Source organism: Lissotriton helveticus, chromosome 11 (assembly GCF_964261635.1).
Source record: "Lissotriton helveticus chromosome 11, aLisHel1.1, whole genome shotgun sequence".
Lineage (NCBI taxonomy): Eukaryota > Metazoa > Chordata > Amphibia > Caudata > Salamandridae > Lissotriton > Lissotriton helveticus.
The window spans coordinates 822,669,598-822,693,725 of record NC_136072.1 but is presented as its reverse complement, the minus strand read 5'-3'; the positions used below and the strand labels follow the sequence as shown (position 1 = coordinate 822,693,725).

Below are 24,128 nucleotides of genomic sequence, written 5' to 3'. Positions count from 1 at the left end.
AGGTCTCGTCGCACCCACGGATCATAGCTGGGCTGATGATGTAGGTTGAGGTCAGAGGTGCCATGGAAGCCGGTTCTCGTCATGCTGGAGCAGTCTTGATCCGAAGGAGAGACTGGCAACAAACCGCGATGCTTGGTTGGTGCCTGCTGCTGCAGGGTGACTACTCCTTAGTCACAAGGGAGAATCTTGGGAAGAAGTCTTGAGTTCCTTTCGTGGAAAGTAGTTTCAGGATTCAAAGATGATCTGATTTGGAAGGGGGCCAGTTCCTACCTTTATCCTGCAAAAAGGGGCTGGCACGTGACTAAGTCCTGCCCTATGGGTGGGACCAGGAGGGGGGTGGTTACACCCCTCTCCTTTGGCGGGCTTTCCCCAGATCAGGGGCTGGAGTGCCCCTGGAACTGGTTCCAGCCGGCCTATGCACAGTGAGCACCGGGGTGCCACTTGCAGTCACCTTCCTCTAAAGCCCTGCCTACCTAGGATACACAAAATCCTGTCTGGGACGGTGCTGGCACCGCCCCTGGCAGGAAACCCTTTGTCCTTGCCTCCTGGGCTGGGAGGACTCCCAGCAGCAGGAGGGCAGACTTGTGTCTCGGTGGCAGCATCCATTTTGTGGAGCTAAGGCTCTGTCTAACTTTAACCGGGGTTACAGGTTACATACATGTCGTGTCCCTCTAGAAGGGTGGAATGCTAACCCCGTCGCCAGAATTGGCGAGGGGTTAGTATTCCAATTCGTATGACACCTTACTCGACATGTTTTGATAAAGCGATACCAGAGTTGGCACATAACCGCGAGGATTATAATGCACTTAAGAGTATATGGTATGCGATATCATGGAAACGGCTAAGGGATGGATCCCGAAAGCCGCAGACAGGCTCAGCTCATGCCAGAGCACTATCTCACACGATTCCAAGCACTCTGCCTTCAGGATTGTCAAGGCCTGCCATAGGAGTGACTGATAGGAGATCTGTGTGCCCATTTTAGGGTTAGATATAGGAATACTATATCTAAAGCAAAGGGTGATTACACCACCTTGCCCCAGCTGTCGTGCAGCCAGTTGTGTCAGATTTGGATGGCCAGCCAGGGGTGGCATAATACATGCTGCAGCCCCTGGTAGGCCCTGGGTACACCTATGCCCTGGGCACCTAAGGTACTCTGTACAGGGACTGATAAGGTGACTCAGTATCCAATTAGATATGTACCTAAGGTACATGGAATCCATTTTACAGAGAGAGCAGTAGGCCTGGGGTCCTGAATAGCAGGGCCCCAGGTCAACTAAGTCAGAAAACCAGCAAAACACCAGGCAAAAAGTTGGGTGCAACCATAGTCAGGGATCTACCTTCCTACATAACCCCCCCCCCCAAACGAAAGGAGATAAGGGTCTCCTTGACAGGTAAGCCTATATTGCCTAAGTGGCCATATAAGGAAGTACCAGCACTGGCATGGTTACCCCCTATGTCATGGTCCACTAAGCAATCCCTCACCCTAAGGGTATCTGAGGGTCTCCACCATAGGGAATCTCTACCTGTGAGGTGTTTTGGCAAAGTAAAAGGCTGGTGCTGAAATGGAGTACTGAAGTGAGGCTCCACTAATTTTGGGCTCAGCTTCCTCCAATCATTTTCCACCATAGAGGCCTTTCTTTCCAAGACTGAGTTGTTTTGAGCTCTCAGGGTCAACCTCTGGCTACCTACAGCTGGAGGTTGGGTCCCTCTGTTTGGCTTACTGGAGGGACAGGTCAGGTTTGGGGCCCTTAGGTCCCAGGTTTGGCTGTGCCCAACAGTGTCCATCTGTGGGAGGTCCCTAACTAAATTTAAGGGGGATCCCTCAGGAGTTGGTTTTATTTTCACTTGGCTAGGACTACTAGCTTCAGTGCCCTTAATCTGCTGATAGGGGGTTTCTTTTGGACAGGGGGCCCTTTGGGGTCCAACACTGGCCTCCCTGACCTCTACAGCCCTGGGCTGACTGAGGCAGGGTAGAGAGGGGCAGGTTACCTGCTCCAGACTGGGTCCCACCTTGGAAGGGTCCACTGACATCAGGGGCTCTGCCAGGCTAGGCCTGACTACCTCTGGGGCAGTTCCTTCACAAGGGGTCAGATCAGTTCCCTGAGGAGGCTGATCCTTTCCTAGAGTCTGGTGGGAGGGAGATTTCTCTTCCTCCTCAATGCTCTCTGTCTGAGTGGAGTGATCCATAGTTTCAGGCTTCACAACACTATCATCTGTCTGAGTTTGAGCTGTGGCCATCACAACTCTCCCAACCTTTTCAGGAGGGGGCTCAGTTTGGGTGTGGGCTGTGACCATCACAGCCTTTACAACCTGTTCTGGGAAGGAAGTTGTCTGAGATTGGGCTGTGACTGGCACAGCCCTCCTGACCTGTTCAGGGAGGACATCTTGGACTGGGGCTGTGGCTATCACTGCCCCACTAACCTTACCATGGAAGTTTACCATTTTAGAATGGGTTTCTTGCTCTACTTCAGCCCAGGCTGAGAGCTCTAAATCATTCCCCAGTAGGCAATCTACAGGCAAGTTTGGTGACACTGCCACTCTCTTGTGGCCAGTGACACCTCCCCAGCTGAGATTGACCACTGCCATGGGATGATCTCTCTGTACTCCATCAATATTGGTCACCTGGTATGTGGCACCAGGTAAAAGTTGCCTTGAGGGGACTAGACTCTCAGTCACCATAGTGATGCTAGCCCCTGTATCTCTATGGCCTCAACTTTTATACCATTGATGAGGGGCTCCTGTCTGTACTTGCCCAAAGTGTTGGGACAAGTTGTGAAGTTGGCAAACCCCATGCCAGTCTCGCAGACAAGAGTATCTAAGTTTGGGGACCTTGTTAGGCCAGAGTCCCCAGGAACTCCCAAAGTAAATGCACCCAAATTCTTGGGGGCACTCCCACCACCTGGGGGATTACTACTAGTAGTAACAGGAGGTTTGGGAATGTTACTTGGGGGTATGTTCTCCTTATTGTTATTCTTTGGGCAACTGCTGTCAGTTTTCAAATGACCCACCTGTTTACAGGGATAACAATAAGGTTTCTTCTGGGCATTGGAGGGATTCTGGGACCCACCCCCCTCAGAGGATTTTTGGGGCCCTGATGTGGTTTGATCTGGAGATTTATTCCCACCCTTCTCTTGAGGCTTGGTTGATTCCTTTTTCTGGTCACCACCTTGGTTCTTGGGCCTAATCCTGGTTCTGACCCATTTGTCTGCCCTCTTACCCAATTCTCATGGAGAGGTCAGATCAGAGTCTACCAGGTGCTGGTGTAATAACTGGTTCTGACAATTATTTAAGACTTGCTCTCTCATAATAAGATTATACAATCCTGTGAAGTCAGTAACCTTGCTACCCAGTAGCCAGCCTTCCAAAGCCTTAGTGGCACAATCAACAAAGTCAGACCAGTCCTGAGACTGAGTTTTCTGGGTGTCTCTGAACAGCAACCTGTACTGCTCAGTGGTTAAGCCAAACCCATCAACCAGTGCATTTTTCAGGACCTGGTAATTGTTAGCATCCTCAACTCTAGTAGTGAGGAGCTTATCTCTACCTTTGCCATCAAAGGAGAGCCATAGTATAGCTGCCCACTGACTTTGGGGAATGCACTGCACAGTGCAGGCCCTCTCCAAAGCAGCCATCCATTTCTGGATGTCATCCCCTTGTTTAAAGGGGGGCACTATTTTGGTCAGGTGTTTAGTATCTAAAACCTTCTCTTTTTCTCTTGGGAGATTGCTGCCACCAGTGGGAACTATCCCACTCATCTGCTGCTCTCTAGCAAAGGCAAGCTTTTCTTTGGCCAGGGCAAGTTCTTCCCTTTCAATCCTCAGAGTAGCATGTCTCATCCTAGCTTCATGCTCCATTCTCTGAGGGGAAGTCAATCTCCTCTGGGGAGAGTTCCTTCTCCTCTGAGAAGAGGCATTAGAGTGCAGAGATCTATTGGAGTCCCTAGAAGGAGATCTATTTCTCCTAACTCCAAGGTTAGGCCTAATTAGGGTCAGTACTGGGGGTCCCCCAGATCCTTCCCCAAGTAGGTCTAAGTTGGCCCTAGTGAGTCTACTGACTAACTCAGGACCCTTGTCTGCCTCATCCCCAGAGAGTTCCTCAAGATCCTCCTCCTCAAGTCCATTTTCAGTGTTAGGGAGGTCTGGATCACCAAGGTGCCCTTCTAAGGCTGGCATATTCCCATCTCCCTGAGATGCTTTCCTAGCATCATAAGTCTCTAAGAGACCTAACAGTAAGGGAGTGGTGGGGTTAGACCCCTGTTTCAATTTCCTGGAGGTACACAAGTGTCTCAACTCCTGGAAATTGAAAGCTGCATATCTTGAGCTGACCTGTGGAGGGTCAATCACCACAAGAGGGGTCCCTGAGGACTCTCCCTGGGTAGACATGCTTTTCTAGTGAGGTGTAAGTGGTGCACTTACCTACACTATATGTTTACCTACTGATCCCTTGCTAGAGTTGTAGTTTAGGGTGTGCTAAGCCCTAGGAGCTACAACAGCTGGTTCAGTAGAACTCAGAGTATTCTAAGCTAAGTTATATGTACCTTAGTACTTATGTGATCTTTCAAATGATATTCTTAGGATACGTGTGGTAAAACAACAGCAAGCTCAAATCCCAACCGCTGCTCACCAATGTGAGAAGTTGGCCTGATATGCAGTGCTCACTATTCTAGTGAACACTATGTATCAGTCCAAACAACCCTTATTGATGATTGGTTGTAAGTCAACCTGATAGACCAGCTATCCTAGTAGCATGGATACGAGCAGTCCAAGGCTAAGACTCTAGAGGGCGTGTTAAGCCAGCTGTTTTACCATCACATTACCCCTTGAACACCAAGTGAAAGGACACCACACAAGTTGTTATCAAAAATAAAGTGTATTTATTTATAACAAGACTACCCTGGCTCTTTATGAGACAGGGAGCTAAGCACACAACAAAACTCTTAGGAAAATACTTTAAGTCGCACAATTTACACAAATGCCCGAGGGGCACGAAAAACCATATATTACAAAAGTGGAATGCGAATTACTAGCAGGTAAGTAACTATTCTCATAGACTTTAGAAACGCTAGGCCTACAATACTAAACCCTTAGATTAGCAGCAGGAGGCCTGTGGACGTCGTGTGCAGAGTGGGAACTCTCACGCGTAAGGCGGGAAAAAGGCTATGGAAGCTAGCAAAGACAAAGTTACTGTTCTCGGGCGAACCCGACTAGGTGGGTCGAAAACAAGAGTGGATCCGAACACTTAGAGTGTTGGACTATGCTGAAGCACCGGAGTACTTGGTTTACCTAGCCCAGGGGCTGCGGCTGCATAGGGTTCAAGTTGCGTCGGAAACCCTCGTTGAAGATCCAGGAGCCTGAAGAAAGAAGTTGCTGGCAGGCGACCAGTGAAGAAGTTCGTGGTGATCCAAGCCTGGATCAGGGAAGAAGAAACCTGTAAGCAGAGGGGACCAAGTTCTGAATCACTAGCCAGTGATTTGAGTGGGCACCAGGATGGCACCGGACGAAGTCACCTCAGCCAGGTGAGTGGGCGCTGCTGGGCTCTGCAGTCTCTCGGACCAGGAGGCGTTGTCGGCGACCAGGATGGAGGTGCGAGCTGTCCCACGAAGGTTCTTGCTGTCGACGTCGCTGGACCCAGGATTGGGCAACAAGTCTTGGCAAATGCAAGGCCCACGCGGTGGACCTAAAATGGCGTCTTGAGTGGACCAGGAGGGTCCAGGGTGCTCCTCTTTTGGAGGGGAGCATGGGCTAGTCTGGAGCAACCAGACCAGCAGTGTTTGTCGTCGTGGAGCGTCGTGAGAGGGCCACTAGCCAACGGGCAAGCGACCTGGACAACGCGGTTGGCAGCAAAGAGCAGAAGGGCCCCTCGCAGATCTCGTGGAGGCAGGGGGGCTGAACTTCGGTGCTGGAGCTGCTCAGGGTTGGGGCTTCTCTTACCCCAAAGCACTCGGTCGAGGGTCACTCGGTGGTCGTGCTGGACAAGCGTCGTGCAGTTCTGAAGATGGCCGGTCCCTCGAGGTCTCGTCGCACCCACGGATCACAGCTGGGCTGATGATGTAGGTTGAGGTCAGAGGTGCCAGGGAAGCCGGTTCTCGTCGTGCTGGAGCAGTCTTGATCCGAAGGAGAGACTGGCAACAAACCGCGATGCTTGGTTGGTGCCTGCTGCTGCAGGGTGACTACTCCTTAGTCACAAGGGAGAATCTTGGGAAGAAGTCTTGAGTTCCTTTCGTGGAAAGTAGTTTCAGGATTCAAAGATGATCTGATTTGGAAGGGGGCCAGTTCCGACCTTTATCCTGCAAAAAGGGGCTGGCACGCGACTAAGTCCTGCCCTATGGGTGGGACCAGGAGGGGGGTGGTTACACCCCTCTCCTTTGGCGGGCTTTCCCCAGATCAGGGGCTGGAGTGCCCCTGGAACTGGTTCCAGCCGGCCTATGCACAGTGAGCACCGGGGTGCCACTTGCAGTCACCTTCCTCTAAAGCCCTGCCTACCTAGGATACACAAAATCCTGTCTGGGACGGTGCTGGCACCGCCCCTGGCAGGAAACCCTTTGTCCTTGCCTCCTGGGCTGGGAGGACTCCCAGCAGCAGGAGGGCAGACTTGTGTCTCGGTGGCAGCATCCATTTTGTGGAGCTAAGGCTCTGTCTAACTTTAACCGGGGTTACAGGTTACATACATGTCGTGTCCCTCTAGAAGGGTGGAATGCTAACCCCGTCGCCAGAATTGGCGAGGGGTAGTATTCCAATTCGTATGACACCTTACTCGACATGTTTTGATAAAGCGATACCAGAGTTGGCACATAACCGCGAGGATTATAATGCACTTAAGAGTATATGGTATGCGATATCATGGAAACGGCTAGGGGATGGATCCCGAAAGCCGCAGACAGGCTCAGCTCATGCCAGAGCACTATCTCACACGATTCCAAGCACTCTGCCTTCAGGATTGTCAAGGCCTGCCATAGGAGTGACTGATAGGAGATCTGTGTGCCCATTTTAGGGTTAGATATAGGAATACTATATCTAAAGCAAAGGGTGATTACACCACCTTGCCCCAGCTGTCGTGCAGCCAGTTGTGTCAGATTTGGATGGCCAGCCAGGGGTGGCATAATACATGCTGCAGCCCCTGGTAGGCCCTGGGTACACCTATGCCCTGGGCACCTAAGGTACTCTGTACAGGGACTGATAAGGTGACTCAGTATCCAATTAGATATGTACCTAAGGTACATGGAATCCATTTTACAGAGAGAGCAGTAGGCCTGGGGTCCTGAATAGCAGGGCCCCAGGTCAACTAAGTCAGAAAACCAGCAAAACACCAGGCAAAAAGTTGGGGGCAACCATAGTCAGGGATCTACCTTCCTACAATATTGATCGCCCCGGATTGGCCAAGAAGGGTGTGGTACACAGGTCTTCTCCACCTCTCCTCGTGCCCGCCGCTTCGTCTCCCTCTCAGGGCAGACCTCTTCTCTCAGATGGAGGGGCAGGTTCTACACCCCCACCTCCAGACCTTACACCTTCATGCCTGGAGATTGAACGGGCAACCTGAATTCCTTTTCTCTCCCACATGATGTGGTGGATGTCATCCTTTCAGCTAGGCGTGACTCCACCAAGTCAATTTATTCTTATAGATGGTCGAAATTTGTTACTTGGTGTGGAGAGAAATCTATTGACCCTTTGAAGGCTCGTTTATCAGATATTCTACAATTTGCTCTTTTTCTAGCTCAGCAAGGGTTTGTTGTGGCTACAGTCAAAGGATATCTTTCGGCCATGTCGGCATTTCTCTGTCCGGATCAGCCATCATTGTTTAAATCTCCTGTTGTTTTACGTTTTTTAAAGGGCCTTACAAATAAATATCCTCCTACTCCTTTTATTGTGCCTCAATGGGACTTGAATCTGGTGCTTACATTTCTAATGGGTTCACCTTTCGAACCTTTACATAATTGTCCCTTAAGGTTGTTATCTTTTAAGACGGTTTTCCTAGTTGCAATTACCTCAGCAAGGAGGGTAAGTGAGCTTCAAGCTCTTAGTTCCAAGGCCCCATTCTTGACCATTCATGCTGAACGAATGTTCTTAGGACCAAGGCTGCTTTTCTGCCTAAGGTGGTAACTCCTTTCCATCTAGGACAGTCTATTACCCTTCCTACCTTCTATCCTCCCCCTCACCCTTCCAAGGAGGAGGAGCGACTTCACCGTCTAGACCCTAAGAGGGCGTGAGCTTTTATCTTGATAGAACAAAAGACTATCGAGTGGATGATCAGCTCTTTGTGGGTTTTGCTGGCAGCAGAAAAGGAAGAGCTGTACACAAGCGTACAATCTCAAGATGGATTATTCTTTGCATCAAGAACTGCTACGCCCTGGCTGGTAAGGAACCTCCAGTGGGTATAAGGGCTCATTCTACTAGAGCAAAGTCATCAACATCTGCTTTGTCTAGAGGTGTACCTGTAGAGGACATTTGTAGAGCAGCGACATGGGCCTCCCTCCACACTTTTGCAAAGCATTGCTGCTTGGATAGTGAGGTGAGGAGGGAGGGCCATTTTGCCCGCTCTGTCCTTCAAGATTTTCTGGTATAGAGGAGTGGACACTGCTGTGGGAATCTATTCACAAGGTGAGGAATCCACTGGCAGATATAACCATCGGAAGAACAAGTTACTTACCTTCGGTAACGCTTTTTCTGGTGGATACAGTATCTGCTTGTGGATTCCTCACATGCCCACTCGCCTCCCCGTTTGTCCACTCTTCTATATCTGAGTTTATGAGAATGTTTAAATGCATTTCTGTGTTTATATGGTGTTTTTCATATATTGTCTACACACTATGTGTGTATTTTTGGGTATTATGTACTGTGTACACTGTATATGTATATATCTACTGTAATTGGTCCGTCCGGGTGCCTCAAAGGCACGGAAAAAAGGGCGGAACTGATGTCATCACGCCGACGTAGGCCTAATAAGGAGTCAGTGATGTCAGTCGGAGTCGAGCGCGATGCCGTGCTCCTATGACGTCGTCCACTCCGACGTGCTACAAAAGAATTTTCGGAACGTTGCTGACGCAGGGGGATATTCACAAGTTGCTGAATACACAGGCAGCTACTGTATCCACCATAAAAAGCGTTACCGAAGGTAAATGTAAATGTACAGGAATTTATATAGCGCAAATCACCGAGCGGTTTCTAAGCGCTTGCTTAGGGAACCCGTCCTGGTATTCCCCTGTGAGATAACCCCGGCAGGGTATGCGCAAGGTGAAAGCCAGGCATCCCGCCGCGAGGGGCCGTTGTGGAGATTAAGCAAGCTATTGCCCAGAGTCGCAGAGTGTGAATCCGTGAATCGAGTAGGCACCGGAGCGAAAATTGTCGAGTCCATGGACATTTTAGGACTCAAGACCCCGCTGAGCCGGGAATTGAACCCTGGTTCCAGGTCTGCCTCCTCTAACCAGTGAGCCACACTTCTCCACTTAGTAACTTGTTTGTTTGTATCATAAAGTAATTGCACTGTTAAATGTTTAGAGGAACTTGTTTCCTAAGTGTTATTTCATATGATTATGGTTACTATATGGCCTGATACTTATTGAAAGATTTGCTGTCGTATTGTCTTGCTAAGTTGTTTTCCTCTATTTCTCTAATATAAAGATAGCACTAGTGCTTGAAAATCTGAGGTTCTGAGCTTCTCTCAGGGTGTTCTAGAGGGTGGCCGATGCTGATTGGCTAAGGGAAACTTTGGTCTCTTTTTTAATAATGGCTATGATAGGTTAATAACCTGTTAGGCCTAGGCCTGTTCTTGTCTATTCCTATCAATCTAAACTTATCACTTCTACTATTTAAAGTACCAGGGACTCCCATCATGACGACTGGGAGTGAGTCAAGCATGTGAATCTATGAAAGCTTCCAATACTGGACAACTACAGTTACAGGTAAGTAACTTATTTCTTATGCCCTCCTGCTGCTGAGCCAAGCTCAAGTAGGGTAAAGTAGAGCAAAAGGTTTCCTGTTACAGGGAGTTGTGACCACCTCCAATTGGGCTGGGGTGAGGGTGCTTGACAGCATCACCAAACTGCTTTGAAGGGCACATTTGATTACCTCTTTGCATACTCAAGTTTGAGCCAGTTCAGGGAGCCTTGGCTCCCCCTCTGGTGCAAAACTGGACAAAGGACATGGAAGTATCCTCCCATCTGTCCAGCGCCTCTGCTGGAAGGGACCCCTGAGTTGTTCCAACCCTTTCCTTAGGGTACTTAAGGGTTTACCTGTTGGTGGGTTCTTAGATTTGTTATGGGACAATTCTCAAGCCTGAAACTTCGTCGCTCTTCAACTGTCTGGACACTTGGACTTTGACTGGCACCAAGACTGCACCAAGGACGAATCCTGCTGCTCCTGGTCTCGCTAGTATTCAAGTCTTCTTCGTCATCTGTGTCTGTGCTACTTCCAGGTTCTACAACAGACCTGTCGGCATCAAGTACACCTGGAGAAATCTCCCTTGGAGTGAAGGAGTCACTCCCCTGCATCTGCAGGCACTGAGGCGAAGCTGACCGGTCTGCTGCTCCTGTCGTCCTACTGACATCCCGAGTCTCAGCAATACAGGTGGTGGTTCTGCAACTCCCTCGAGACTTGACCTCTTCTCTCTGCAAAGTTATGGCCAGTATTGCTTGTTAAAACCGCTGGGACCGAACCCCTGTGCACCTCGTTAACTTGCCGTTACCAGGGCTTGTTGTCGCTGCACATTCTAGAGATCTTCAGGCTAGATGAAGCTCCAGCTTCTAGCATCTCTTCCCTCCAAGATCAGTGTCCTCACCGCATCCTCTGCACCGTAGGCCTTCATCTTTAGTGAGCTGTTTGAGGTCCTCTTGCGACTCCTGTTCCTTTAGCCTGTGGGTCCTCCCGAGGGTCTTCTATTGCTTCAGTGGGATACTCTGCTTGCTCAGGCCTGCTCTGACTATCCTGCTGTTGGCGAGTCCTTCAGACCAACATAGCGCAATTTTCGTTCTCCATACCAGTTGCGGCTGCTAAGGCTTGTTGGTGCTCCTGTCGGACACCGACAACATAGTCACGGACATCTGACGTGAGACAGCTCTTACACCTCATAACAAACTTGAAGGTTCTTGTCGGGGTTGAAATGTATTAACTTTAATCTATTGCCCCAAGTCTGAGGGCCTGATTTAGATCTCGGCAGATGGTTTACTCTTTCACAACGGTGACTGATATCCCGCCCACTGAAACATAAATTCCATTATGTCCGATGGGATTTATATTTTAGCAGACGGGCGATCTTTCACCGTTGTGACGGAGTAACCCACCGGATGAGATCTAAATCAGTCACTGAGTTTATGAACTTTAAAGAATAAAAGTCCTACTGTGTTTTTTAAAAACAAGAAGACTGGCTGGACAGTAACATAATTGAGTAGCATTCATGTGCTTACTGCTTTTGCGTTTCTACCTCACAATGACTTTCAAGAGTAAGCAGTAATCAGTAGCTGTACTCCCTCGCCACACCCCTGCAGATCAAAGCTAAAAAATGTCCTTGAAAATTCAGTGAGATTGCAGCAGTATCTCAATCTTGTAAGTATTGGAACAACAAACCTTACTCGCCAAAAGTAATTCCCAAATGTCTTTGCAGTCACTGAGCTACAAATAACTTTAAGTCTCGAATCCATGCCCTACACTCATTTGGAACGATAACGAATCACTACCTTCTCTACATCCCACCTCCAGGTTTAGAGGTTGTTATGACTGGAAGCTTTAGCCAGCATCTTCAGAACTCTAGAACTAGCCTCCCTTAAAACCACCTGTAACATGCCTTCTTTCAGAAAGACCCTAAATAACCCATTTTGACCACTCTGCCTAAAAAGTGATTCTTCTGTATCTTAATGTGTGCACTGAAAATTGAGTTTGTGGCTTGCCCTAGGGTGTAAGTTGTAAATGATGTAAATGATTTGTAAACAGGTAATCAGTAATGTGGAAGAAGTGCTTCTTGGCAGCAATAATGGATAGAGTAGCTACAATAGTGATGTGGGTAACCAGCAATGATAAATAGGTCTGCTCCCAGAGTAATAATGCAGTGAATTGCTGACATTTCCACAGGCATTCCTCAATTACAATTAAGGGACTCAGTGCCTACCAGGCAGGGTCGGCCCTAAGCATGGGTGAGCTAGGCCCAGGCACGGGGCGCCAATATCCCGAGAGGTGCAGCAAGGAGCTGCCTGACAATGTAATTCAAACAACAGCTTGTCCATCCCACTTGGTCTCAATCAGGTACCGTTAAAGACTTTGTAAACAGCCCTTAATGAACCTCAGCTTAATTGTTAGTACCCCCTCAGCCTCTGGCCCTCCTCTTATCTTCCTCAAACCTCTTGCCCTCACACCACAATGACCCCACCCCCACATAAAACAACAATGTGTCTTTTCACCCAGGGCGTGTCCTTGTGAATTCGATTTAGGGCTGTCCCTGCTACCAGGACTTTCTGGCTTGTTGGCGTGGTTTTGTGTAGTAACATGGCTTCATAACATGCATAATAGACTTTCTTTTATGTACCGAATACTACTGTAACTGTTGTTCATCTCTCCTTTTCAGGGTAAACTCCAGATGTGGGTGGATATTTTTCCGAAATTACTAGGCCCTCCGGGTCCACCCTTCGACATTTCACCAAGAGCTCCTCAAAAGTAAGCAGTATGGAAACTGACCACTCAGTTTAGTTTAATTCAGTTTAGTTTTTTTGTAGTATTGCGTGCCACTGGTGACTTCTCCATCTATTTATGATAACCACCACTACAGTTATTGCCAGGAAATAAGAACCATTGCGTAATTCTACTGTAGACACAGGACCCACCCAAACAACAGACATGTACACCTCTTACACCATATTTCTAGAGGGGGCTTCGCTGTCAGATTACTGTTCATCATATACAGGATACTTGTACAGATCAGCATTTTGTTTGCAGTTATGTCTTGCTGGAGAGCTGCAGTTGGATCTTGCTTTGACTGCTTGGCTTGGCTATTCCCCATCTTCTGGCTGGGATAAGCTACAGCCAGTTCATATCCTTTGTCTAGTTCCAGTCTTTGCCAAAGAATTAGTAGCCTTAAGTGCCACTTCTATAGAGTCTTTATTTCTTGTCCAGTGAGGCAGTACTTGGATGAGCTCCTGGTTTAATTCCATTCTAATATGTGTGCAATATTCTTTCTTTATCCTTGCTCCACTTAATGAGAGAATTCTACTTCGATTCCTTACACCTGTGACAGATTTCCCCCAAAAATTGTGAGAAGGTCTGGCTGCTTTTAGGTCCCTCTACAATTCTTTACTTTTGGTAAACTGTATTTTTTGCTTTTGCTTGTCTTTAAAGTTTTCATCATTTTATTTAAAGTGCCTTTCAAAGTCTCCAAACCATTTTACTTTCTCCTTGGTGGCTCTCTATCGATTCTTGGCACAACTTTGCTGGGCAGAAGGAATTTCATTGATGAACCTCTGCATACAGCAAAGACATAATAACACAACACTTACACTCCACAGCACCACACATTTTAATTCTTGCAGGAAATAATTCTAAGTCTTAACTCTACTTCATCTCCTCCTACACACAACATGCACTCTACTACAAACACATCATCACCCCCTTTACCTTACAACTTCCACTCGCACCCAATACTATACAAACAAATCCATATCATAAATCAAATATATCAGCATCTATTTTCACTACTCTTAACAAAACATATCACGCACACCAGCACAACAAAATCTCTCAAGCGCAACACCTCATAATGCTCAAAGTCAAAAAATACAATCATACACACACCTTTCAAACTGCATAAATGAACAAACTACAATGCCAAGCTTTCCCTCTTCCACCACACCTAACACACATACAGCAACACAGCAACTCTTTTCTAATTGCCTCTCATCCATTGGACAATTTAGACCGTTACTATATATCCCACATGCTGCACCACCACCCCTAACTCATACACCTTCCATCCTAAACACACACAAACAATATAAGCAACGTGCCACACATCACAACTTTGCTTCTCCATGTCTATTGTACACCAGGGTTACATCACAAAAACAACACAGCGCACCAACTCACTCTCAAACACCGTCTGCACCACCGACGCCCACAGATCAATCAAAATGCCTGCTTAGGGTGCTGGACGAGGACCACGTTACAGAAGAGCTACACGATTGCTATCTTAATACAGCTAATACCACCACTTAAAAATCACCTGCTACAAAGCCACACAATACTGATCACTCTTCAACAAAACAAAGTCTCACCGTCACCAAAGCACATTGTCTAAACTGTCTACTAATAAATGCTTGATCGCTGTCTAAAAACAAACATCACATCTACGACCTTCTCACTGATGCAAAACCAGACATACTATTCATTACTGAATCATGGCTGGGAGATGATATGACTCCAGTCCTGCATGAAGCCATTCCTCTAGGCTATCAAACAATCACCCAAAATTGTATAGGCCAAAAACGAGGTGGCCTAGCTGTTGTCTTCAGGCAAATAATTACATACCTCTAAAGTTGACGAGATCTCCATAAAGAATAATGAGGCTCTTCTCACCAGATGAAATCCTATACCGGCTTCCTCCTGTAACTTCCTGCTCCTTTACAGACCTCCACCTAGCAAGGCAACATTCCCAAAAACACTTCTAGACACAGTTTCAAACCTGATAACACACTCCAACCAATGCATTTTGGGTGACCTCAACATTTGGTTTAACAAACCCAATATGCCCCATCCAAAAACAATAATCATTGGCCTAGATGCGCTAAACCTGCATCAGATAGTCCACAAACCCACACACATCGCTGGACCCATCTTAGATGTCATTTTTCCTAATACTGAACTAGTTACCTTTCAAACTATAACCCCAGTCACATGGTCAGACCACCATTTGCTTGCTTTCCAACATAAAACAATACTAAGCGACTCACCTAAAATTAACTTACATGCCTTCACCTATCGACCATGGAACAAACTCAATTTGGAACACTTAGAAACACAACTAACATCCAGTACAGATCTAGAAACAATCAAATCTGTTCAAAAAGTATATGAGTGGCTACAGGAAGCTTTTGATATCATGATACCACTCAAAACCACACAACAGAACAAAAGAAAACAAACACCTGGAGAAATACAGAGATAAAAGACATAAAACAACAAAATAGAAAGCTGCAACATGCCTGGATCAGAACAAATGCCAAACATGATAAACTTCGCCTACAGAAAATTAACAGATTATACAAGTCAGCTATCAAAAAAGCAAAAAAAGGTACTATTCATACAAAATTCAAAATGCTAAATGTGCAAATAAACAATTCTATAAAATACTCAATAAATTTTGTAAACCAAATTGCCTAGAAGGAACTCATCCCGTTACTCAAGATTTCACAAACTGGCAAATCATTACACGGACAAAGCAGACACGTTGGACTCATACTTAAAACAGAGACAAAGCACCAGCACTAACCCTTTTACAAGACAACAATCCAAGAATACTTTAACCCAGCCTCTCCATTCCTATCAGCACATTTCACGCGATTAATTTATGGACCTGATCAAAGCAAGCAGGCCTGCCGGCAGCCTTTCTGACCCTTGTCTACCGCACACTTTCGAGACAATTCTTCTAACAACCTCTGCTCCCACTCCAGTAAGAAGAATCATCAATGATTCCTTAACTACCAGAATATTTCCAGAAGAACTAAAAAAAATTCATACATATGCCCTTTACTGAAGAAAACAAACTTGGACCCGCTGAACCCTGACAGCTACAGATCCATTACAAATGGACCATTCTTGGGCAAACTGATAAAAAGAGCTGTGTTTGCCCATGTATCACAATTCATGGAAGAGAATGCCATACTCTCAGACTGCCAGACAGTATTCAGTTCACAAAGAGGCACAGAATCTGCCCTCCTTGCCATCTGGGAGGACCTGAAGAACACAGTTGACCACAACGGAATTGCTGCGCTACTCTCGGTTGACTTTGACATGGTTGACCATGACACTCTGATACAAAGAGTCTACAAATCTGGCATAGATGGGACTGCTTTATACTGGATCACATCCTACCTTCAAAACTAAACTAATGTCATCCATACCCCACCTTTCTCATCCAAACCGTACTCCACAAAACCAGAGGTCCCTCAAGGCTCTATCATCTCTCCCATGCTTTTCAACATCTACATGAATTAATTACCGGTGCTGATCAATCAATTTTACCTCACGTGCTACAACTATGCAGATGACACGCAAATACTCTTTCAACTGGAATGCCCCAACATTGTTAACTGGCCAATTTTCAGTTGTCTCAGAGCCGTTGATCAATGGATGACTTGGAGCTATCTCAAATTGAATGCTTCCAAAATGGAAATCTCACACAAGGCAATTGGAAACATTATAACCCCTGTGCCGCCTGGCCTGATGAACTGGGTTCACCACCTAAAGTATTGAAGGAAGTAAGAAACCTCGGATTGACCATGGACCCCAAGCTATTGATGAATGCCCAAGTGGACAAACCAGCAAGATCAAGCTTTATTACTATACCAACTCTGCGACTAATCTTCCCCATTTGGGATTTTCACACAAGGTCCAAGGTACCATCTGTCTTGTTCTATCCAAACTCGATTATGCCAACAGCCTCTACCATGGATCACTTTTAAAGACAGTGAAAAGACTACAACAGATTCAGAACTCGGCTGCCAGACTACAATTGCATTTCAAACCACGAGACCACATCTCCCGTGCCTTGAAAGCCCTGCATTGGTTACCGGTTGCCAGAAGATCCACGTTCAAGCTGCTTTGTATCACCCATTGTGCAATACATGGAACGGAACCATTCTTCATCAGGAATAAAATCACCAAACACATTCAACAAATGAGCCTCGACACTAGAGTGGCACCTTGCCTCAAAATCCCAAGATACAAGAAAAAAAACATGGGTGGCACATCCTTCTCTGTTCAAGCAGCCAAACTATGGAACACTTTACCCCCAACATAAGATCCACGGACAGACACCTTATCTTCAAGAAAACTAATCAAAAATTGTCTCTTCCCCACATAAGCACCATAACAGAAATATACAGCATATCCCTCTGTATATAAGCATTTATTTGTATTATACATATGTACCTATATACGTGTATTGCTTTGTATAAACACTTGAAAACCAGAGTTTATCTAATGCATCTTTAATCTACAAATACGTACTTCCTTTATGCATCTATAATCCTTCCATATACTTAGATCTATATATTTATTACCTTTCTCGAAAAAAATATACAATGCACTACCCTATTTCTCTCCCTATACCTCTCTCAATATATCTTCTACCTCAACGCTCTGACTCATCTCATATCTCTTTCTACTACTCTTTTCAGTGCACTACCCTATTTCTCACCCCATACCTCTATCAATATCTTTAATATACATTTACTTACTTCCTTTATGCATCTATATATTTTCCATGTACTTATGGATCTATATATGTATTACTTTCTTCTAATTTAGCATATCCAATGCACTACCCTATTCTAACCCTTTACCTCTTTCAATATATCTTCTACCTCAGCTCTCTGACTCACCTCAAATCTCTTTCTCCTACTCTTTCCAATGCACTACTCTATTTCTCACCCTATACCTCTATTAATATATCCTCTACATCCACTCTCTCATTAATCCCAGACTCGTACCACTACTATGATCCCCAAAATAACCCTTTCTGGACTCTCCCCTTCTCTCCTCCTCCTTGCATCATCTGACACCTCTTTTACTATACCATTCCCCCAAAACAAGCCTTTCTAAACTCTTCCCTCTGACTCTTCCCCACCACATACCTCTTTATTCATCCCAAGTCTCCTCCTACTGCTAAGACCTCCAAAACAAAAAAAACAAAAAATAAATAATTCCTTCACTCATCTATCGCTCCACTATCCTTTTCAATCAAAATCACAGACTAACATGTCCACTTCTCAAATTTCATATTTCACTAGAATAATTCATCACTAATCCTTCATGGGTTTCAGAGTACCTTGCTACTCGCCGAAAAAGCACTTCAACACCTCATCAGGGGCACCAAGCAGACCTTTTCCCTCTCCTATCCCTCCGCTACCTTTCTCAATACAAATAACTGACTAACATATCCACTACTCAAATTACTTTCATATTTCACTATACTAATTCAACACTAATCCTTTATGGGTTCTAGAGGAAATTGCTACTCTACAAAAAAGCGCTTCAACAACGCATCCGGGGTAACAAGCTCTATATAAATGCTAACCTTTTTCCCTCTTCTATTTGTCCGCTCTCCTTCTCAATCCAAATAACTAACTAACATCTTCCACTCAAATTACTTTCATATTTCACTATACTGATTCAACACTAATCCTTTATGGGTTCCGAAGTAGCGTGCTACTCGCCAAAAAACGCTCTTCAACACCCCTTCAGGGGTAACAAGCGCTATATAAATGCAAAGCTTTTTCCCTCTTCTATCCCTCTGCTGTCCTTCTGAAGCCAAATACCTGACTAACCTATCGACCTCACAAATCACTTTCATATTTTACTATACAAATTCAACACTAATCCTTTATAGGTTTCGGAGTAGCGTGCTACTTGCCGAAAAAGCGATTTGACACCTCATCATTTGTAGTAAGCACTATATGAATGCGATTACAAAACAATTGCAATTGGCGGAAATGGGCTAAAGTAGTGTCTAAGGCCAGAGACTCCCTGCTTCTTGGTCCCCAAACAGATCAGTCCACGCCCAAAGCAATACTAGCATCGTGGACTGCTTGCTAGATAAGTCTCCCAAGCGTTGCTACTGGTGGTTGGGAGGAGGGTTATTATGATCCCGCCTTGGTGACACATTTCCTTTATCTATTCTGTCAATTATTGTTGAGCCACTCTGAGATGTGTTGTGTGATCTGTAGACTATGCACTTAGGACTTTGTTGACAACAGGCCTAGATACCTGTGTTGTGATTCTATCTAGGACCCTAATTCGATATTCCTGATTTATGCCCTTATATGGTTATAACAAATAATATCCTTATAAAGGCATAAGAATCATATCCATATTTAGTAATAGCCAATGCGGTCCAAATACGGCAAGGCTACTACCATAGACTCCTAGAAAGTACAACGCGTTCTTTAAACAAACCAAGGGGCATATTACCAACCAATAGAGATAATTTTTGTCTCTAACTTGTTTAGAGACAAAAATTATCGCCGCAAATCGGCGATTTTTATCGCAGATAAACCTTGCTATTAGCAAGGTTTATCGCAAATGCGATAAAAAACGGCCGCAATGCATGAATATCACTGAAAAGTCAGCGATATTCATGCATTATCGAGCAAATGCTCTTAGCCATGTTATCCACCTCCCATTGGATAACATGGCTAAGAACTGCTCCTGGGCAAGTGTTAGCTTTTGGAGATATTCGCGCTTCGCGCGAATATCTCCAAAAGTTGGTAATAGGAGATAGCGATGTTAGCGACTGTTTTCAGTCGCTAACATCTTGGCACGCCCACTTTGCATGTCATTAGTGATAAATATCACTGACATGCAAAGCGGGGCCCAAGATGGTCACTATCTCCTATTAGCTGTCGCTAATAGGTGTTAGCGACAGCTTGGTAATAGGGAGATAATTTTATCTCCGCTTTCTTGGCTTTTAAAGCCAAAAAAGCGGAGATAAAGCCCCTTGATAATATGCCCCCAAGCCTCCAGCAGCCCAGGAATTCCCCCTGCTTTTGTTTTGATTTGCACAAGAACTCCTGGAGTCCAGAAAGAACTGTGAGTTCTTAGTGACGTCTTATGTCCAACCTTACGTCAAACCCGGCACCTTCCAGGTATAAATATACCAACGTAGCCTTAAGCAAACACACGGTGGTTTGGAGCACAGCGGCTATCTACTTGCCCGAAGCCCAGCTGATGCAAGAGCCGAAGGAAGTCGACCATCCCATTTTGACGCACTGAGAGAGATGCTGTCTTTTCTCCTGCCGAGAAAATCCAGCTCCGGTGTTTCCAGTCACCCTTGCGGGTTGCTGGGAGATTGAGTTCTGAGAGATACAAGACCTTCTTCATTCTAGAACCAAGGTACGGAGCTGATTAAACCCTTAAGAGAATTCTTGATTCAGATTCTTGGCAAAAAAACAACTTAACTTAAACTGCAACTTACTTACTCCTTCCCACGTATTAGGCTTAGGTCAGGTACACCGGGGTAGGCGTATCTTAGAAGCACCAGTTGAGTACGTTAGTCAATGTTTTTATGTATATATATATTATATCAGTTTTTATAGTATCATATGGCTAAGAAACCATATCAATGCTTTTACAGTATTATTTCATAATACTCCTTTTACTGTACGCACTTTACTTCATAATAAGTATTGCAATTGTGGCAACTCACTTCTCTTGCATGCGAAAGAAGACTGCTCAATAAATAACAACTTTTATTGAAAACGCCCGTCTCTCTATTTCTCTGCACTCTGGTGAAACTAAGCATGCACGATTGACTGAGTGAAATAGCTGTCTATTGTTTTCACACGACTCTAGAGATATACTCTTTATTCTGAGGGAGCAAAGTTGTCATGTTTATGCGGTTGTCAGAAACTAATCCCTTCTTGTCTAAATCAGGAGAGTTAACTCTTTCCTGAACATTCGAGAAAGTTTCTAGTGACCTCTGAGCTAGCTGGCAAACCTAATTAAGTCTAATATAGTCAGTAGAGACCTAGATAACCTCAGTCCTACGTCTACACAGCTGTTTATATTATTCCAATGCGCAGAGCCTATTGGGAATATAGGAACTACACTACATGGCGACCAACATTTGGTAAGGCGATAATCTAACGCAAGACATTAGAGTAACTCAGTCGTGCTTTTCACACAGACCCCTTTTCCCGTAAAAACTCCAAAAGACGTCTGGAGTGGGTAAACGGTTAATATCCGCCAGAACTTAGTAGGAAGAGATTTCTATGTATTAGTTTTTGGTTTAGTCAACGTTGAAGGATACAGTGTTCCAAAATATTGTGCACCTAATCTTTGTTTCCTTGAAAATTGCTCTGCAACAAAACTTTCTGTCAGAAAAATGTTGGATAGTGAAGAGGAAAGGGAGAGAGCTAAATTAGCAACTCAACCTTTAGCGGATGACACAAGTCTCCAAGAAAATGACCCGAATGCTATAATCATTCCGGTAAATGTAAAAAAAACTATAACTAAAAAACTTATAGAAAATGGAGTATCATCAAGAGGTGGTACAGTCATATTCGTGGTAGAGGCACATGAATATCGGCAGACAGAGGTATTCTATTCATGGATACATTTTCCAGCAGCACACGCTGTGACACACGAGTTCCACTATAACAAAATAGAGGAACCTCCGGGTGAATACGCTCCTTTCGAGGACGTTGAAATCCCACTAACTTACCAAGAGCACATGCTCTGGTTTAAAGACGCCCTAAAACATCAAAATCACATCACCAGGCTCGGTCCACTAGGTAGACCAGGAGCCACGTGGCCGGTTCTAGCCAGCTACACACCACATCCAGACATTGAAAAAATGTCAGACCGAGAACTTTTAGCTCAGCTAAAACTACTAATTAAAATACATAGACAATTGGTCCAATATGTCATGCGGACTTCAACAGTCCAACCAGCAATAATAATTCCACAGACCACCCCTCACCAGGGGAACACAAATAAAATCACACCACAGAATATACAATCAGTCATTGGCAAAATACCCGCAAAACGGGAACAAATTCCATTCTGGTTAGCTCAAAAAATCACTCAAATAGAGGCAGTATTTCCTGATACAACACCTCATGAAAAACACAGAATTCTGACTATCTGCCTTCCAATGGGGATCGCACCACATGTTGAGGACTGTGACACTTGGGGCACAGTCTTTGCTTCGATATACACAAAAACACATGGTGTTCCGTCTATGGCGATAATACCAGATGTGCTAAGACAGATTCAAAATGAATACGGGCCAGAACCTGCTTTAACTCTGGGTATGAAATTACTGAAAGACTTCAAGCAGGTCTCGGCTATTATATTAGCCAACATGAAAGGAGAAGCAGCATCTGTGGCGATCCGCCAGAAACTGAAAGAAACAGATATAGCAGAACAACCATTTGAACTTGCCAGAATCATAGAAAAATCCTATGAAAAACTAGGTAGAGATAGTTTAGGTGGGAAACCAGTAAAACCCCAACTAAGTGAAAATCCTGAAAAAACCTTTATTAAAAATAATTTAAACACTCCAAAAAAGAGTTGGGATGGTAATAAACAATCCACTCCCAGAGAAAAACGATTCCAGTCCAGAGGAAGGTCTCCTCAATGGAGAGATAGATCTCCAGAACGAGGAAGCAAGTCTCCCCAAAGGGAGCCCTCTGAGAAAAGATACAACCTTAGAAATAGGGATAAATTGAGAAAACCTGATAGACATCAAAATATTGATACACGTCCCTCTCGATCTTTTCAGACTTCCTCAAAGAAATCAGAAAGAAGAGGACGGTCAGAACACAAAGAAGAGCACGTCAAGTCCAAAGACAAGGAACCTGCTCATCAAAGTAAAAAATTACAATTTCCAAAAAAGAAGGTAGCAAGTATTAGAATAAAACATGGCGAGGATACTGAGGACACAACTGAAAAACGGAGAATGGGCCCAGACAATGCTAGACAGCGCAGCAGAAGTAACCATAGCTCGCAAGATCCTGATGAATCTTCTGGAGACAGTGGACACGAATGAATACATTCAAGTGGAAACTGCAGACACCAGAGTTAGCAAACCCCATAAATTATATATAATAACATTGCGTATAGAGGGGGACAAGACTAGGAAAGTAAAGGGTCTCTTTTGGGATAACCTTTCGAAAGGCTATGACATCCTGTTAGCTGAGAAAGACTGGCCACCAGAGTTTGTCAGGGAGTGCCCTCATGGCGAAGAAATGATTATGCCTGCCTTCTCAAATCATATTCCAATTCATAAAAAATAAACATTTGCAAGAAAATGGGCAGTGGCCCAAGCTCCTGCATTATATAAAAAAAATGTAGGATGGAATGAGGATTCTCCTCCCCACAAAATCCAGTTAAAAAGTCAATCCACTGCACAAAGGCAGTACCCATTCAAACAAGAAGCTAAAAAGCAAGTCAGGGAGATCTTAGATCAACTTGAATATCAGGGGGTGATTGAAACATGAACCTCACAAATGAACAATCCTTTGTTTCCTGTCTCCAAGCCAGATGATTCATATCGTCTAGTTTTGGACTACAGACACCTAAACTCCTGCTGCAAAACATTTGCAGTACAAAACTCACACAGTGCAGCACTAATGAATAACATCCTGCGCAAAAAATATAAAACGACATTGGATATTTCTAATGGATTCTTTTGTCAAAACATTGCACCTGAAAGCAGGTATTTGACCGCTTTCTTCTGTATGGGGTCACAAAAACAATTCTGTCGACTCCCACAGGGATTCAAGAACAGCCCAGGATTATTCTCAGCAAGGGTAACAGAGTTACTACAAATATATGATGATGAGGCATTATCTTATGTCGATGACATCTATCTCACAGATGATGACCTGGAGACTCACTTAAAAAGAGTGAACACCATCGCAGCTGAAGGGTACAAATTCAACTTTAAAAAGTCACGAATTGCTCATCTAACTGTCCTGTTTTTAGGATATGAATTATCAAGTGAAGGCAAAAGCCTAGCAGACAACTTCTTAGAGAAGTGTGCTGTACTCCAAGGTCCAAAAACGCTGAAGAATTTACAATCAATACTAGGTGTCTGTCACTACACTTGTGATTCTACTTACTAACCCCTTTTTAATGTTCCCAGCTTGCGAAGCCATTAAAATAAATTTTTTCGACTAGCCAGGGAATTTTTACCCTTTTTTACACCACTATTCACGTAAACAGGTCCCTACACTCCCTAACACATATCACTGTCCTTATCACATCACATAGCCTATTGTCAAAAAATATAAGTGCTCCCGCGTCACTCGTAGGTTGAAGCACGCCCCGCCCCGTAGAGGGACGGGAAGACCCCAATGATGGGAGAATGACACTATGGGATTCATAGTGTGTGAGGGGTATTTTAAAAACACACAGTGCCCTCATTCTGCCACCCGC

General features: G+C 44.9%; 1 protein-coding gene across 3 annotated transcripts in view; it reads left to right on the top strand.

Moving 5' to 3' along the window:
* Positions 1–24,128, top strand: part of LOC144792107 (myoferlin-like) — a 3,514,236-nt gene that overhangs the window by 2,844,638 nt on the left and 645,470 nt on the right. For all 3 annotated transcript variants that reach the window (XM_078666976.1, XM_078666975.1, XM_078666977.1), the window contains one exon: positions 12,544–12,632. In XM_078666976.1, the coding sequence (XP_078523102.1) occupies positions 12,544–12,632 (89 nt within the window). The remainder of the gene's footprint in view (positions 1–12,543; positions 12,633–24,128) is intronic.